General features: G+C 45.3%; 1 protein-coding gene across 5 annotated transcripts in view; it reads right to left on the bottom strand.

Annotated features, from left to right (window-relative positions):
* ANKRD29 (ankyrin repeat domain 29) overlaps window positions 1–18,553 on the bottom strand; it is a 47,946-nt gene that overhangs the window by 11,723 nt on the left and 17,670 nt on the right. For all 5 annotated transcript variants that reach the window (XM_061399751.1, XM_061399752.1, XM_061399753.1 and 2 more), the window contains 3 exons: window positions 16,548–16,646; window positions 13,359–13,457; window positions 10,041–10,139 (listed from right to left, as the gene is read on the bottom strand). In XM_061399751.1, the coding sequence (XP_061255735.1) occupies window positions 10,041–10,139; window positions 13,359–13,457; window positions 16,548–16,646 (297 nt within the window). The remainder of the gene's footprint in view (window positions 1–10,040; window positions 10,140–13,358; window positions 13,458–16,547; window positions 16,647–18,553) is intronic.

The raw sequence follows: 18,553 nt of genomic DNA, 5'->3' as shown, positions 1-18,553 counted from the left end.
CAACATTCAGACCCTGGCTTCTTAAAAGTCAAGGGTGTGCAGGACTCCAGGGAAGACGCGTGGAAAGCGGCCGAGTTGCATTCACACCAGGCAGAACCAAATTTGACAGCCCCGGGGAAGAGAAGCTATGCGTGCTGTGCTAAGTAGCTTCAGTCCGGTCCAACTCTTTGCGACCTTGTGGGCCGTAGCCCACCAGGCTCCTCTGTCCATGGGATTCTCCAGGCAAGAATACTGGAGTGGGTTGCCATGCCCTCCTCCAGGGGATCTTCCTGACCCAGGGATCGAACCCGCATCTCCTGCGGCTCCCTGCATCCTGGCAGGTGGGTTCTCTACCACTGAGCCACCTGGGAAGCCCAAGGAGAAGCCAGCCTGTCCTTATTTTACCCCAGACTCTACCTCTTTGCTTTACTGGCAGGTTCACACAACACACCTTGCTTCGTGGGGGCCCCTCATTCTCACAGAAGAGGGGGTGGTTTCCTCTGAGGCCCGTCTGAGTGTTAGAAAACTAAAGACGTTGCTCCCACTCTTTTTCTGTGTTTGGAATGCCCCACCATCACCTCGTCATTTCCAGGGACTATAATTTTATGCAGGATGTGACGCTGTGTCTTCTCGGGGTTGCTGCCACGCTGCCCAGCTACAGCAGAGCCATGGTTTTGGTAACACTTCCTGAGTGTTATTTTCCCTGTGCTTCTTTTTTCCCTGTGAACACTGGGGTCATGAAACGGAGGTGTGTTGCTCCAGAGAAGGAAAAGTGAAACATCAGAGACAGTGAAGGATTTGACAGGAAGGAGGGTGGTTCCTGCTGGTCAGAAAGGAAACTAGAAAACCCTGCTAGTGTCAGGAAGGACTCACTAGAGAGGGAGTAGGGAGGCGGGGTCACGAGTGTCTGTGTTTTCCACCAGCTCTGGGTTGAATCTCGGTTGGTAAGTTTGGGTGCCAGAAACACTCAGATCAGTTATGGTGAATTCCAGATGGGAAAGAACTTTCTCCTGTTCTTGAGATGAAATCCAGGAACACTGCAGGCCCCTTGGAGGAGCTCTGTGCTTGGCTGGTGCCTCACGGGTAGAAGAGAAATGGTTGTGGGAGCTGTCTGGAACAATGCTGGACATCGCCCCCAATACCCCTGGTCACATCCACCCAGGAGTCCCAGGCTGCCTGCAGGACATCAGAAGTGCTGGCTGAACAGCAGCCTGGAGTGAGCCTGGGTCGGGGAGACAAGGCTACAGAATGTCAAGAGCATAGGTGATGGCAGGACCTGTATCTGGTAAACCAGTTGCCTTTCAGGGGACCAGCGCAAGAAACTTAGAGGCCAGAGGGCTAGACAAGCCAGCAGAGGAAGCGGACAAGAATTTCTTCACCCCCACCCTGATGCCACAGTGATACTCTGACCTCTCAGAACCTGGGTCACTTGGAGAGATGGGCAGGAGGAGGGAGAACCCAGAACTGACCAACCTTAACCTCAGACGTAATTAAGGTAATGGAACCTGAAGAGATGGCTTTAGTCACATCAGACTAAATTTCTCATCAGTGGGGCTGCAGGCTGAAGAGCAAGATGACAGGTACAGAGTCTAGAGTTTCACTTTCTGTTGGAGGATATAATTTCCACTCCAGGGTACCGCCTGCAGCAGCCACAGGGTCACTGCCCACAGCTGTCCTGAAATGGACAGAGGACCGAGGTATTTGGGCAGGGTGGTGGGTGATGCCAAACCAGGAGCTTAGAAGGATCTGGTAGTGCTGAGGAGGGTCAGAGGACACTGACACCACTGTCTTGGGGGAGATACGGGAAAGAGGTGCTGGAACAAAGGATGGAAGAAGGCTGGAGACACCCTGACCTACTTCATGCTCTACAAGGGCCTCTTAGACATATCTGAATCTGAATATTCTTTTTTCTTAAGATTTTTTTTTTTTAAATATGGACCATGGTCTTTCCCTTTTAGCTCAGCAGGTAAAGAATCTGCCTGCAATGCAAGACTTGGGTTCGATCCCTGGGTTGGGAAAATCCCCTGGAGAAGGAAATGGCAATGCACTCCAGGAAAATCCCATGGACAGAGGAGCCTGGCGAGCTATGGTCCATGGGGTTGCAAGAGTAGGAAATGACTTAGAGACTAAACCACCACCACTTTTAAAGTCTTTATTGAATTTGTTACAATATTGTTTCTGTTTTATGTTTTGGTTTTTTGACCATGAGGCCTGTGGAATCTTAGCTCCCCAACCAGGGATTGAACCCACACCCCCTGTATTGGAAGACAAAGTTCTAACCATTGGACCATCAGGGACATCACTGTATATCATTAGCAATATAAATAATACCTTCATCTGTACTTTGAATTTACAAAGCACTTCTGTACTCATTGTTTAATTTGATTCTCCCAATTCAGAATTCAACCAATCTTTTGTTTGCTTATTCAAACACCCAGCAATTATTAAGCATTTTCTAAGTCTCGAGAGGAGTACTAAAAACAAGATCTGGCCTCAGTTCTCAAAGGAATGCAGCCTAGTGGAGAAGAGACCTGGAAATATCTGTATGATGGCAGGGCCACAATAAAGTACAGACAACATGCCCAGGATGAACCTGGAGAGGGACCCTCTTACTGTGTGGGGGAGACAGGGTCAGCTTCTCAGATGGCGTGGTATGAGCTGGATCTCCAGGGAGGACTAGAATTTTGCCAGGTGGGGAAAGAGGGAAAATGGTCTTCTACGTAGAAGGAAGAACATTTACAGTCACAGTGGCGTGGATACGCGTGGCTGGCTCAGGCTGGGTGGGAAAGTCAGTTGGCTGCAGCCCAAGGGATATGGGTGGGGCCCCAGGAGACAGGACAGGGAGTCTGGGCTCCACAGAAGATTTCCTCAGGTGCTATTGCACTTTCCCCTCCATCCAGCTCTGGGTTCATCTGCTCTTTGTCGTTATGGCCACCAGAGGGCAGGCAAGGAAAGAAAGCCAGCGTGCTGTTCCCTTAATTCCCAACTAAGCTTTCCAAGGGCTTAGTTGTTTTTAGATAAACTCTGTTAATAACATGGGGCTTCCCTGGTGGCTCAGAAAGTAAAGAATCAGCCTGCAATGCAGGAGACCCAGGTTCAATCCCTGGGTCTGGAAGATCCCTTCCTGGAGGAGGGCATGGCAAACTACTTCAGTATTCTTGCCTGGAGAATCCCATGGACAGAGAGGAGCATGGTGGACTATAGTTCATAGGGTTGCAAAGAGTCGGACTCTACTGAAGCAACTTAGCATACACGCATTAATTGATACTAATACGTGGAGAAGTGCTGAGAGGTGCTTTATTAGCAGCAACTATTAATATCATAACAGTGATGCTAACACTCAAATGTCACCTTAATTGCAATAGTCATGGTAGGTGGAAAAAGAAGTCACCACTTCCTGGTTGAGAGAACTTAGACAAATTCCTCTGAGCCTCGGTGTCAGCCTTCTGCAAAAACATTAGCTTCAGAGATATTTGTGAAGGAGAAAGCATACAGAAATGTGCTCAGCACAAGGAGTGGCCAACAGATGCTTAGAAAATGGTAACCAGACCTGAATATTATTTATCATGAAAAACAGTGAGTTAATTTAAACTTTGTTTACAAAGCATTCCATGTACTTTAAGTTGATTCTCCTAGTTACCCTAAGCGAAAACTGACTGAGCAGGTAGGATTGATTGAGAAAATGAGATTTGGGGGAAAACTATGTATTTTCTTACTGGTGCTTACTTCTCCAGAGCTGAATTTTATTTTTTCCTTTTTTAAAAAATGTTAATTTTTACTGAAGTATAGTTTCTTTAGAATGTTGTGTTAGTTCCTACTCTGCAGCAAAGTGAATCAGCTATACCATACATATATGCCCTTTTTTGGATTTCCTTCCCACTTATGTTATCACCAAAGCAGATTTTTGAACCCAGGAAGCTGAATGTGATCCAATTATTTATCAGCTGATTATCTAGTCTGTGAAGAGGACAGGTTTTCCTCTTCTCTACATCACAATCTTTGCTTTTTCATATATTTTCCTTCTATTAGAATCTTCATTGTGACGGTGAGTGTAATAAAACTGATGGCAATCAGGTCAGTTTAGTGCTTTTTTAGAGATTTTTCGGGAGAAAAGGAGTAGGAAAAACATCTAAAAATATTTATATAAGTTTTAAATTACTTCTTGACAAAAACATACAAAGTATATTAAATCAAAGAAACTTGCATGAAGTAGAAGTTACAACTTCACCAGCACGTAGAAAAAGAAACAGAACATTTAGCTTGAAGACGGGATTCATGGGGATCCTGACAGCTGTCATTTACTGTTTGTGCATGTCAAGTAGAAAACAGTTTAGACTTATTTTGCATACCAAGTGATACACTGGCTCAGTGCAAAAAAGGAATGATAAGGTAGGCTGGTTAAAGATTAAATAAGCTGATGAAGTAGTAAGGAGATCCCCATGCCTGGAGGGGTTTGACAGTGCCTGATCACCAAAAAGCTCCTATACCCAATGTATGGTTAAATAGGGGGCTTTTGCAGTTCCTCCCAGCTCTGTCATTCCCTCATTCCATTTCAGATAATATTTTCAAGTATCCTGTAGTTTTATACAGAGGTCACAGCATGAGATGGGAGTATATGACATGATTTGTATTAGAGACTAAATTTAATTTGGTCTTTTTAGGCTCTTAAAGATGATTTTGGAGAAGGCACTGGCGACCCACTCCAGTACTCTTGCCTGGAAACTCCCATGGACAGAGGAGCCTGGTGGGCTGCAGTCCATGGGGTCGCTAAGAGTCGGACACGACTGAGCGACTTCACTTTCCTGCATTGGAGAAGGAAATGGCAACCCACCCCAGTGTTCTTGTCTGGAGAATCCCAGGGATGGGGGAGCCTGGTGGGCTGCTGTCTATGGGGTCGCGCAGAGTCGGACACGACTGATGTGACTTAGCAGCAGCAGCAGCAAAGGTGATTTAGAAAAAAGAATTAAAATCATTCTCTCCCATGTGCATTCATGTGTGCTCAGTTGTGTCCGGTTCTTTGTGACCCCGTGGACTGTAGCCCACCAGGCTCCTCTGTCCATGGGATTTTCCCGGCAAGAATACCCGAGTGGGTTGCCATGCCTTCCTCCAGGGGATCTTCCCAACTCAGGAATCAAACCTGCTCACCACTGAGCCACCTAGGAATACACGGCAATAAGTATATTAAGTGGCACTAGCTCTTTGTTTCTATTGCTTTCTAGCACCTACACTTAGGCTACTTCACCTGCAGGCTCCAGAGAAGAAAGTGCTAAAGACCAGGTCTATTCTAAATTGGGGGAGATTAGGGCTTCCCAAGGGTTTCCCTGGTGGCTCAGAGGTTAAAGCGTCTGCCTGCAATGCGGGAGACCTGGGTTCGATCCCTCGGTAGGGAAGATCCCCTGGAGAAGGAAATGGCAACCCACTCCAGTACTCCTGCCTGGAGAATCCCATGGACGGAGGAGCCTGGTGGGCTACGGTCCACGGGGTTGCAAAGAGTTGGACACGACTGAGCAACTTCACTTTCACTTTCAGGGCTTCCCAGGTGGCGCTAGTGGTAAAGTACCCACCTGCCAATGCAGGAGATGTAAGAGATGCTAGTTTGATCCCTGGGTCCTGAAGATCCCCTGGAGGAGGTCAGGGCAACCCACTCCAGTATTCTTGCCTGGAGAATCCCGTGGACAGAAGAGCCTGGCAGGCTCTAGTCCATAGGATAACAAAGAGTCAGACACGACTAAGCGACTTAGCATGCACACATGCAAGAGATTACAAGGAACCTCATCAGTAACAGAAGGGGGTTCAATATGGAGACAACTTTGCTACCAGCCCTGGAGCCCTGACCTGGAGCCGTTTCTCAGTACTGTGTCCTTCTATTCTGTGTCCCTGGTCCAGCAAACGAGTCTAGAGAAGATGCTACCTGATGCTTGCACTGTTCACACTGTGACCCATTCTCCCAGCCACAGGTGATCAGACCAAGGATGGGCAGGCCAGCCATGGCCTGGGGAGCAGGGATGAGCTTCAGGGACATGCCTACCCCAAGAGTTTGGGAATCTGACCTGGAAACTTGGGGACCACATACAAAATAAGTGGGCAGAGGAAGCCGATCAAAATAAAAAGGAGTGGGGAGCGAGAGAGAGAGAGGCAAGAAAGGACTTTGAGATAACAGACACTGCTTGGCTTACGAGAAAAAAAGAACAGCCTTGATTTCTGATGGGTTTTCTGTTCCAGGGAGGCAGGAAGGCCTGGATGGACTAGGAATGAAAACAGCAAAACCTAACATTCACTAAGCCCTTGGTATATACTGGCCACTGCAGGAAGTTTTGCAGGGATTACTTTTTTTTAATGCTCACAGTACTCCCAAAGCAAAGATACCATTATGATCATGGTTTTACAGTTTTAAAAAATGAGATTCAGGGAGAGCAAGCAAATTTGCTTGAGGTCATACAGTTACTAAGCAAAACTGAAACTATGTTTCATTGCCTTGTCCATAGTCCCATAACCACCAAGCTGTTCACTTTCCCCACCCCTGGTCCCAGCCCTGAGGTCTGGGTTTGACTCCTAGAATGCTCCTGGGACTGGTGTCCTGCCCAGGAGCCTGGGCCCTACATCAGAGCCTTGTTCCAGTTCCCAGTCACTGGTCACTATGCACTGCAGCCTTCCAGGCCTCATGGGAACTCTACCACGCCACAGGCTGTCCTCTGGTGGTCAACACAGCTTTTCTGAGAACAGAGGACATGCAAGCAGGTGGGTCTCCCTATTGCTGTCCGCTCCCATCTCAGAGCCCTCAGGACACCATACCCATCTGATGACTCCACGTTGCCCAGTGCCCACCACAGGGTTGCCCTCCAAGCTTACAATCCGGGAGAAAGGATCTGGGTCCAATCCAATCTGGGTCCCAGCATCTCTCTTGGATTGGATGGATACACGTCCAAACCAAGGCTTCTATTAGAGAAGGTACTTTATGAGATGACCTTTTGGTCAGGTTTCAAAGAAATGCTGATTAGCACATTAAGAGAACTAGATAGAGATGAGTTGATGACAGGCGAACCTCATCTCCAGGTATAGAGCCCGACCTTTGCCACTCCATGAAAGCATCATTTTAATAGGCTGTGTGAATTGAGATGGGAAAAGTATATTGGTAGGCGTGCTAAATCATTTCAGTCATGTCCGACTCTTTGAAACCCCAGGGTGTGCAGCCTGCCAGGCTCCTCTGTCCATGGAATTTTCCAGGCAAGAATACTGGAGTGGGTAGCTATTCCCTTCTCCAGGGGATCTTCCAGACCCAGGGATGGAACTCATGTTTCCTGCATTGGCAGGCGAGTTCTTTATTGCTGGCACCACCTGAGAAACTCCTTGTTGGTAGAAAAACACACTAATTAGCCATCTGAGCTACTGATTAAAAACGTCTGAGTCATATCAGCTCGGTGAGGACGCACAGACAGAACTGAAAATGAGGTTTTAAATGACAGTGGAGTTCACGTGTGTCTGTGACTTTGACCTCTTTATTTAGGACAACTTAAAAGGGAAAATTTTCAAGCTCTTTCTAGGGATAAAAAAATTAAAAAAAAAAAAAGACAGAAGAAAAGAATTTAGTCTTTCCCGAACCTGCCTATGACTTGCTTTATGATTAATGACTCCTTACAAGAGTTATAAGAGTACTAAAAGGATGTTCAGTTAGTTCTTCAGTGATAGAATTACAAGGAAAAGTCTTGCCTACTACCATTTGGATACCCTGCAGCTCAGACCAAATATTAGCTAAATAATTTCAGCACAGCTCCATTCACATCCTGGCATAATGTATCATACAATGTCAGGACTCCATGGGATGGTGAAACAAAAATTAGAACTCAGATTTACCCAAAAATTTTAAGAAATTGAACTAGGCAAATACCTTGTCCTTATTTTGTAAACTCAAGAATATTCAGACAATGATTCAATGCGTCAGCTGAGATTTCAGAATAAAACATTGGCTTCCAAATGTCCTACCTGTGTAAATGTCTACCATGTGCAGGCCATTTTAATGGAAACTTTCAATTAGATTTTTTTTAACTTCTTCATGAAAGTGAAGTGAAAGTGTTAGTCCCTCAGTAATGTCCAACTCTTTGCAGCCCCAGGGACTGCAGCCTGCCAGGCTCCTCTGTCCATGGTATTTCCCAGGCAAGAATACTAGAGTTGTCATTCCCTTTTCCAGGGGATCTTCCCGACCCAGGGACTGAACTTGCATCTCCTGCACTGCAGGTGGATTCTTTACCATCTGAGCCACCCAGGAAGCCCTAACCTCTTTATAACTTTCATCAAAGTCAGCTGAGGTTGATATTACTTTTTCTGTATTTCTGACACTTCTTGTTTCTTGAAATGGAATTAAATATGTAGAGTTTACTCTTTCAGAGAAGACAGAATCTGGACTAGTCTGACCTGGGTAGATAACCTTTAACTATAAGCCTGTGGGAAGGCAGTAAAAAGATTATGGTTTGAGGGTACAAGGGGGTTAGTGCACTCTATAGAAAGAAAAATTTTCCTCGCTTCCCACAGGCCCCCCACCGCCATGGTGATTCTTATTTTATAAAACACCTCTCCCTAAATAACAATCTTTTCAGAGCCAGATGCTCACAATTCCAACAGCTGCATTAGATGTAGTCGTTGGGAAGGCATGTCACTTGACCCTTGACCCAAGGGCGGGGTCCTCCCGTTCCCAGGCTGGGTCACGCACTTCACCCAGGTTATCCTCATTTCTGAGGAATGAAAAACAGCAGCGGTGTGTTGTGGTTACCATGGCACTGCTGGGTTACTCTTTAACTTCCTGGTTTTCATATCATCACACAACTCATTTTACATTTGTTGTTGGTGGTGTTTAGTCACTAAGTTGTGTCTGACTCTCTGTGACTCCATGGACTGTAACTTACCAGGCTCCTCTGTCCATGGGATTCTCCAGGCAAGAATATTAGAGTGGGTTGCCATTTCTTTCTCCAGGGAATCTTCCCCATCTAGGGATCGAACCCATGTCTCCTGCTTGGCAGGCAGTTTCTTTACCACTGAACCACCAGAGAAGCCCCAAGGTCCCCAAGGCTACTCACTGAGGAGCAAACAGGCCTTCCCATATCAGGGCCACATCACGGTGGAAATCTGCCTATGTGTAATTTCCTGGCAAGTCATCAGCTTGCCCTTTTCCCTAGAAAACTACCTTTAAAAGTAAGGTTACCTTAATCTGAAATGTTTCATTAAAAACAAATGAATTAGTGAAGAAATAGTTCCGACAGAAGAGAGGCTAATTATAAAGCCTTACGTTTGGATGGTTCTTAACCGTTTATAAATGTGACCTTGTGCATGCCCGTGTGCTAAGTCACTTCAGTCATGTCTGACCCTGCGACCCTATGGACTGTAGCCCACCAGGCTCCTCTGTCTGTGGGGATTCTCCAAGTGAGAATACTGGAGTGGGTTGCCATGCCCCCTCCAGGGGATCTTCCCCACCTAGGGATCGAACCTGTGTCTCCTGTGGCTCCTGCACTACAGGCAGATTCTTTACCACTGAGCCACCAGGGAAGCCCTGGTTAGTTACCTTGTGGCCCTTTCTTTAAGTATCAGTTAATTGATTCTCCAGATGACATCTTGGCTTTTGGTAAATGAAGTCTCAACAGTGCTGTAATCCGAGAGACGAAACTGTAGAGCCCACTAAGAACACCTTTGGCTTAGCACAAGAAGGGGTGGGGAAGAGATAAGGCAGCATATCAGCAGAGGGGCCTGGCAAGGGCAAGGCTGCCTGGCCCGCCTCGATTTACCTGTGTCCCAGTCTAGCTACTCTCCTGACCTCAGTGCACCGACATTTATTTGATCAGGAGGTGGCAGAGTATGTACTTGACCTCAGACACCAAACATATTGAATGTTGATGTCAGCCTGGTGAGCCCAAAGCAAACAACAGGAGAAAGCTTGATCAAGGATGAACTTTCATCCAGAGGCAAAAAGGCTTTAGAGACCCGGATCTGACTGGTTATCTTAGGCAGGTGCTGCTGCAGGACTGCAAGCCCACCCTGCCCACCGCCCCACACGCATGCGCACGCGCAAACATTACCTGCCTCGGCTGGTTGACCTTTGCGCCTGAAGATAACAATAATCGAATCACATCCAAGTAACCCCCTTGGGCTGCTAGGAAGAGTGCAGTGGCTCCATCCTGAAAGTTAGCAAATGTAAAGTGTTAAGAAATTATTTATTTTAAAAGAAATTCGATCTTATAATACTGATACATATGTTTAATACAAGTTTCCACTTCCACCCCTCCCTTCCCTCTTTTTAATATGCATGGTATTTTATTCTTTGAAGACTAGTTCTAAAACATCACACTAAGTCAGGCTGAAAGGTAAAGTTTAAAACAGACCGCTGTATAAGGATGAGTTACAACATATGCAATGACTGTTCACACCATAAAATCTTGGTCATAGAGCTTATGATACATCTAGTTGCAAAACTCTGGTTTTCCAAAGAGTCATCATTTTTCTCTGTCCACACAGCTTTCTCATTAGCTGCCTTCTGCTTTTGTTGCGTGATCTCAGAGTCCACTCTCTTTTATTTAGGATAAAAAAAATACACACTTAATACAATTTTCCACTGCAACCCTTTTGTCACTAAGAGCTAAGTTGTTCATTTAAAAAACAAAAACAAAGGGTTTCCCTGGTGGCTCAGTGGTAAAGAATTCCACTGCCAACACAGGAGACACAGGTTTGATTCCTGATTCGGGAAGATCCCACACACCTCGGGGCAGCTAAGCCCGTGCGCCACAACTATTGAGCCTGTGCTCTAGAAAGCACATTAGAACATTAAAAATCTAAATTTTTTTAGAACATTAAAACTCTAAAAAAAACCACACACACACAAACGCATGTTAACTAAAAAACAAAAAAACAACCAAATCCCCCAAATCTATTTTGTGTGCCTTTACGAATTGGGTATGAACAGTATCCTTTTAATTTTTGTTTGTTGCTGTTCAGTCACTCAGTTGTGTCCGATTCTTTTCGACGCCATGGACTGTACCCGACCAGGCTCCTCTGTCCATGGGATTATCATGGCAAGAATACTGAAGTGGGTTGCCATTTCCTTCTCCAGGGGGATTTTCCCAGGGATCAAACCCTCGTCTTCTGCATTGGCAGGCTGATTCTTTACCACTGCACCACCAGGGAAGCCCCATCCTTTTAATTAGATATTCCCTACTGCTTTCTCTTTTGTATTGCCTTATCCATGTTCTCCAGACTTTCAGTTTCTCTATGCTTTAAAACACAAGATGCTTTCAGAATACCCACCCTGGTAAGAATGTCCATGAACTTTCTCCCTGCCAGGCCGGCAGACACCAACAATACCTATATACCCAACTAAGCAGTCCTGCAGGAAAACCCAAAGTAACTGCTTGTTACCAAATTCTTTAGTTCTCTTTTTAACTGGGTGTCTGCATCTTCTGGGCGTTTTTTTTCTTAAAGACACACCACTGGTTAATTTCAGCAAGTACATCAGTCCATCCAGAGTATGCCTCCTGCCAGGTGCCCTCTCCATGCAGACAGCACCCACAGGACAGGGAGAGCCTCGTTACTTTCAGATGTGCAGTGGAAAACTAGTTCTCCCAGCTAATAACCACCCCTCCTGCAGGAACACTAACCACACGCTCATAGCACCTTCCCTGCAAGTCCAACCAGGTAGAGGGTGCCGGCTTTCCACTGGGTGTCAGCAGAGCAGTCAGACCCCCCCAAGGCAATCATTAGGAAATTAATCAGCCTGGACAGATTTTAAAGCAGATGTTTGATACGGGGATACAATTTTCAGCTGTTCCTTACTGTGTTGCCACAGAAAGGCTTCCGTGACATAGAAGTGCTAACTCCTACAAATTTTCCAAAACGGATCTTCCCTGCACTCATTGGATTTACCTTTTTTTTTTTTTTTTTTACCATGCATTACACAGTTCTGTTCCTAGAAGCTTTCAGGAATCATTGATGCCACCTCCCTGGCCCCGTATTTCAACTGTTGTTAATGGAAACATTTATTTTGGACTATTCAGGTAAGGGTAAAAGTCTAAACGTATAATGGAAGTTCTGGAGCATGGAATATTTAGGTTACCCTATCACAGAAGAGTTTAGAAACCCTACATTTCTAAAGTTAAGTGCCGCTGCAATGAGCCTTATGGAAGAATGTTATCCAATAGTACAAATTCTATGCTGTGCTATGTACTAGGTCACTTCAGTCATGTCCGACTCTTTGCAACCCTATGAACTGCAGCTCGCCAAGCTCCTCCATGGGATTCTCCAGGCAAAAATACTGGAATGGGCTGCCATGCCCTCCTCCAGAGAATCTTCTCAACCCAGGGATCAAACCTGCATCTACTTCATCTCCTGCACTGCAGGTGAATTCTTTACCAGTGAGCCACTGGGGAAGCCTGGGTGGACCCAGGGAGTGAAATTTTTTAATGCTCCCTGGGTGGTTCTCCTGTACAGCCAGAGTTGACAATCACTCCTTCAGACCACGGTCAAGTAGCTCAGTCACGGTACCAGGAATGCTATCGGCTCAAAGAGTGGGAGCAGGTTTTGAAGTGCCAAGGCTAAGGCTAGTTCCTCTACACTTCAGAGAGGCCTGTGATCTGTCAGAGGTTCCATGTAGACTCTGGAAAGGATGTTCAAATGGAAAAGTTCACACCCACACATCTCATTACAAGTCTATGAAAGTCTAGTGCTCCTGGGCCCAGGGTTCATGTCTGGTGGTATAATAGCCTCAAAAACAGCTCCTAGATAAATGGAAGCAGAGATTCTTGCACTCCTCACCATGAGACTGCCCAGTCACTTCATCTCCCCATATTTTACTTCTTACTCCAAAACCAGAATAACAGTTGCCGTAAATTCTACAGAATTATAGCGACCATTAAGAGTACTTGGGTAATGTGCTAATTGCCAATTAGCTGCAAACAGACCCACGCTGGCAGGGGATGCCTTTCAAGGTCAATGGCATGCATATATTTCAGAGGTCTTCCTCCATCCAGCCTCACTTCTCTTCCAAACAACTTGATTTTTCCTTTTTTTGTGTGTTCTTCCTCCCACAGAACTCTACAACAGGAGAGTTTATTTTGGTTTTCAACAAGTCCATACACTGGGCTTGTTATAAATAAATACGTATCACATGATTTTTGAAGATCTTAATTGTGTAGGTATGTGAAATACTTCATATGTGTGAAAGACTTAAAAGAGCAAAGATAAATAAAGATGATGTGATTTCTACACAGAAAAGGCTCATCCAGTTAACTCTCCTATTTCCTTGACGGCTCAGATGCCACCTCCGGCATCAGAATTTAGACTGTGATGCTACGTGTGCTGAGGCAAAGAGCAAGTGTTCCCCGGAAGTCCCCTTGAATCACACTCACATAGAGCTGGTCGTGGATGTTGGCTCCGTGCTTCAGCAAGGTCTCCACCACCTGCATGTGCCCGTACTGACTGGCGGCCAGCAGGGCGGTGCCTCCATCCTGCGGTCACGCAAAGAATGAACGCGTTAGAAACAGGGCAGGCACAAACTTTACCAGGCAGATGCTCTTCGCGTGCTGAGAATTTTGGAAAGGCATTTCCCATACATAATAACAAACTGACTTTTCCTCTTTGATCTCTTACTTTTTTCTTTATAATCGTGATAGAGTTCATCTTTTGTTTTGTTTTGACTGCTCTGGGTCTTAGTTACGACATGCAATATCTTTTTAGTGTGGCCCTAGAACTCTTCTCGGAGAAGGCAATGGCACCCCACTCCAGTACTCTTGCCTGGAAAATCCCATGGACGGAGGAGCCTGGTGGGCTGCAGTCCATGGGGTTGCGAAGAGTCGGACACAACTAAGCGATTTCACTTTCACTTTTCACTTTCATGCATTGGACAAGGAAATGGCAACCCACTCCAGTGTTCTTGCCTGGAGAATCCCAGGGACGGGGAGCCTTGTGGGCTGCCATCTATGGGGTTGCACAGAGTTGGACACGACTGAAGCGACTTAGCAGCAGCAGCAGCAGAACTCCTTTAGTTCCAGCATGTGGGATCTAGTTCCCTGACCAGGAATTGAACCTGGATTCCCTGCATTGGGAGTGTGGAGTCTTAACCACTGGTCCACCAGGGAAATCCCTAGAGTTTGTCTTAAGGACATTACTATGTTGTATACTCGGGTGACTTGCTCGAGATACATTACAGATATTTGACTAAGTTATTATAATTAATTTAGAAATTTCTCATGTCAAATGCAAATCGTCTCTTTGTCTCTCAATAAAGGAAACAAAGAACAGAAAGACTGTACCAACCAGTTGTGTCTTGGAATTACCAGAATGGTAACGAGCTTCCTCCTGTGGGTCTGCCCAGTTATAGGCCTCTGAGAATAAGGTGTATTTAGGGAGTTGCTCTCTGGGCCCCTGCCTTCTTGGACGAGATATCCATGCATTTAGAGCAGGGATAACTACAGCATATTCCATATGCTTCGCACGCTCCTACTTTGCATTTTCCTTTGAACATGTGCCAATCTGTCCAAACCTCTTAAAATGCGGATGCCAGGACTCAACAGAGCACTGCAAAGTAGACGTGGTCTGACGGGACATTCCTTGGTTCCATCAACTCTTGCTTTTATCTCTGCGCCTAAATTAGAATTTGCTTTGACTCTAACCACACCACACTACTGACTCAGAGTCTGTGGTCAACTGAAGCCCTTAATGGTTTTTCTCAGGTGCTGGGCTGAGGTTTTTTCTTTCTCCGTCTAGGATTGCTGTGTTGTTTGTTTGGCTCTATGAATGGGTATTTGGACATTTGAGCTAATTATAATAATGCAAGAATGTGGAATCTGGTTTTGAAATACAAATCATAAACATAAGACAGTGTGGGTCCTAAATTTGGGCATAGAGTGTTTATTCAAAATGCCTACCCTTGGAGCCACACCCTCAGATTCAGTAGATCTGGAGTGAGGCCCAGATATAGGCTTTTGACCAGTCATGAGAGGTGACTGTGAGGTGCAGGTGCCAGGGGGGCAGGGCTCCCTTGCAGAAACACTGCTATAGCTACAAGATGCTGGAGGATGCACGCGACTGAGTAAGGCTTCAGCGAGGGATGGGCTATGTGATGGGAAAGAGGGGCATTTTGAAGGGTAGGCAATGAAGGAGAGAGATTGGAAGGCTGAGGTCAGTGGAGATGGTTGGGGCGTGGGGTGGCTGGGCATCAAGAAATTGGTTAATTTTAACCCATGGGGTTGCAAAGAGTCAGACTCAACTGAAACGACTTAGCACGCACGCCAAGTTTAATTACAATGAGAACAGTTGTTGACACAAAGTCAATTTTGGATGACAGAACTGTATTAAAACCCAAAGCTTCCCAACACTGTCTTCTTCCCAGAGAAAGCTCTTGGCCACCTGCAGCTGTCCTAATGGAAATAACGTGGAGTTGCTCGCCCTGGGCCTGTGTTCCATGGATTTCCAAGGTAGCACAGTCTGGCTCATGTACAAAGACCAGCCCTAACTTGTTACCCAGGAAGAATGAAGCATCTGGTCACACACAATCATTTGACTTAGTTCAGAGTTGAGCCTGAGATTTGTAGAACTTCCACATTTTATTTTTAGTTGTGTCACTTTTATAATTAAAAATTAAATGATAATTAACATGAAGAGTATGAACACATGTGTTTTGGATTACTGTGCATTATACTCAGCATGCCTAGGGGCATGTACACAATCTGACAGCTGGTTTTAGAAAAGACAGAAACCCTTTCTGAAATTCAGATCTACTTCATAGTGTTTTACCAGGAAAAAAACCCCACTGGAAACTCCCTTGATATCAACATATCACATATAATGAATTAAGAAAACCTAAAAGTTTCCAACTAGGGCAAATTTTCAAGAATTTTTTATGACTGGGCTAGACAGAAGTTTTCAATTATAAAAATGTGACAGTTCAAATTCTTCTGCTATAAAATATTATCATGAAAAATCATATTGTGAAGACAAACGGATCTTTCTGCAGCCTCGGTTTTCTTATTCATATGTCAAATGTGAAGAATCAATGACTTATTTGAGAAAGAACCATAATTCCTCACCCAACCATATGAACTGCAATCGTATGTTATATATTTCAGTGGGGACATCTCAGAAAGTAAACTTCCTGCCAAAGCCTCCTTAGAAATCTCTCAAGATTCACTAGGATTGGCTTAATATTTCCAATAATTCCTATCGCAGCACTGGGATTAACCCTGGGGCAGAAAAAAGCAAAAGAGAACAGGAAAAGTCATGAAGCACCTAGTACTGTATCCATTGTGGTAACAAAATTTAGTGTCCCAGAGTAGAAAGTTACCAATACAAGAAAGAATGTAAGCCACCCCCTTGCCAAATTCTCCAATTTTTAGCCCAGGGTAAAAATGTCATGTTTTGAATTGAGTTCCTAGGACTATTCCTGAATCATTACAACTTAACCCTGTGAAACCCAACTTCTTAGGCTTGTGAATCTTGTAAACAGAATAGCAAACATTCATACTATAAATGAAGAGAAATCAATACTTACAACTGCTGAAATTCTTCAATAGGGTATAAAATCAAGAAAAGTCTCTTACTTTGGTCCTAAACTCAGTGGATGCTCCAAATTCAAAGAGAAATCTCACGACGTTATTATGTCCTTGTTGGGCAGCAAAGAAAAGGGCGGTTGTACCTGACTGAGAGAGAGAGGGGGGCTGGTTTTAAAAGATATTTGGTTACATTTCATTTGATTGACATGATTGCAGCAAAACAAAACAAAATCCTTACATACAAACTTCTAGCCTGAAGGGATTACATTTGAACAGACTATTCCTTGCTCAGGTTAAGTGACCAGTGTGGAGAATGCTGGGTTCCAGAAACCTTAAGATGTAACAAGGTCTGGATGAGAAAACTGGGCTAGAATGGGAAAATTCTTTTTTTGTTGTTTTTGCCTGCACTGCATGGCATGCAGGATCTTAGTTCCCTGACCAGGGATTGAACTCACGCTCCTTGCAGTAGAAGCGTGGAGTCCCAACCATTGGACCACCAGGAAATTTCCTCCTCCTCCTCATTTTTTATTTAAATAATTTTATTTATTTTTGGCTGTGCTGGGGTTTCCTTGCTGTGCAGGCTTTTCTCTATTTTCAGCGAGCAGGGGTCACTCACTAGCTGCGATGCAGGGCTTCTCACTGCAGTGGCCTCTCTCGTAGCGCATGGGCTCTGGGCATGTGGGATTCAGTAGCTGCAGCTCCTGGGCTCTAAAGCACAGGCTCAATAGTTGTGGGGCACAGGCTTAGTTGTTTCGAGCTATGTGAGATCTTCCCAGAACAGGGATTAAACCTGTATCTCCTGCATCGGCAAGCAGATTTTTTACCACTGAGCCACCAGGGAAGCCCCCTCGTCCTCTTAATAGACACGAATATTAGAGACTACCAAAGTGTGCAAACTCTGTGTGTCTGGATAGACAAATAAAGAAAACAATGGCAGTACTTCTTTAGGAGACAAATATTCTGATACTGCAGAACGGATTACATGTGAACCAAAGAAGAAGTCTGCTCCAAGCGTCAGTTCCACAGCACTGCCAGGCATTCTCTTCCAGCTTTCAAAACATGCAGGGTGAGGTCAGGGCCTCTCGTTGGCTATTTTTCCAGACTGGCCTGGCTCAGGGAATTCTAGGGACCATCCTCTTTGAAAGAACTACAGGGCAGGACCTCCAATAAGAGTGGCTCAAGGAGAACCAAGCACTCCTGACTCATTTGGAGCTTGCCCATGGATGCCCGCCCACTGAGGTCTGAGTCACTGTGGACTGAGGTCACGTTCACTCTAGGTGTGACCCTGGATGTGACTCCACAAAGGTGAACTCATCAGGCCCTGGACTGGTCTGGAAATTCATGCAGCCTCCCCAGGCCTGAATGCTCAGCCTTCCACTGCTCCTCTGCATCGGACCAAGACTGGATCCTCTGGATGGTTGGGACTCCCTTGGATGAGTGTGCAAACAGGCTCCCATTTCAGCCTGATATTCACCATGTGGTATTTTTTGGGGAAAACCTATTTGACACATGGCTGGTCAGAGAAGCCCTCTGTAGACATGGTTTGGTGAAGATGGCTGAGGTAGGTTAGCCAGTGAGCCTCCCTAATAACAGGTGGGTGACCCAATCCTTCTAAAAATATAAAGATCTCTATGAAAATCCTATACATTCTATAACATCTCATCCCAAGGGAAGAAAGAAGAACTGACTTAGGCTCAGGGTGAACCATATGAATGTTTAAGGAGGTTTGGTTATGTCAGATGCAACAAGGGCCTGAGAAGTTTTGTTCAGTTAAAGTACAACCAATAGTCCCTTCCTGGGCCTTCTTTAGACACAACACGGTCTGCAACCTGAGCTTAATGTCACATAGGAAAAAAGCAATGATTAGAGTCATCCTTCAGTATCGGTAAGTTCTGCATTCGTGGATTCAATGAACCACAGAAAAAAAACTGAAAAAATTCCAGAAAGTTCTAACTTTTTTTCCCATGCACCAGCAACTATTTACATAAGTGGGCTTCCCAGGTGGCTCAGTGGGTAATGAATCCATCCGCAATGCAGGAGAGCAGGAGACATGA

The sequence above is a fragment of the Bos javanicus genome, chromosome 24, assembly GCF_032452875.1.
Source record: "Bos javanicus breed banteng chromosome 24, ARS-OSU_banteng_1.0, whole genome shotgun sequence".
Classification (NCBI taxonomy): domain Eukaryota; kingdom Metazoa; phylum Chordata; class Mammalia; order Artiodactyla; family Bovidae; genus Bos; species Bos javanicus.
Note: the sequence above shows the minus strand (reverse complement) of the source record. Positions and strands in the feature narration are given on the sequence as shown.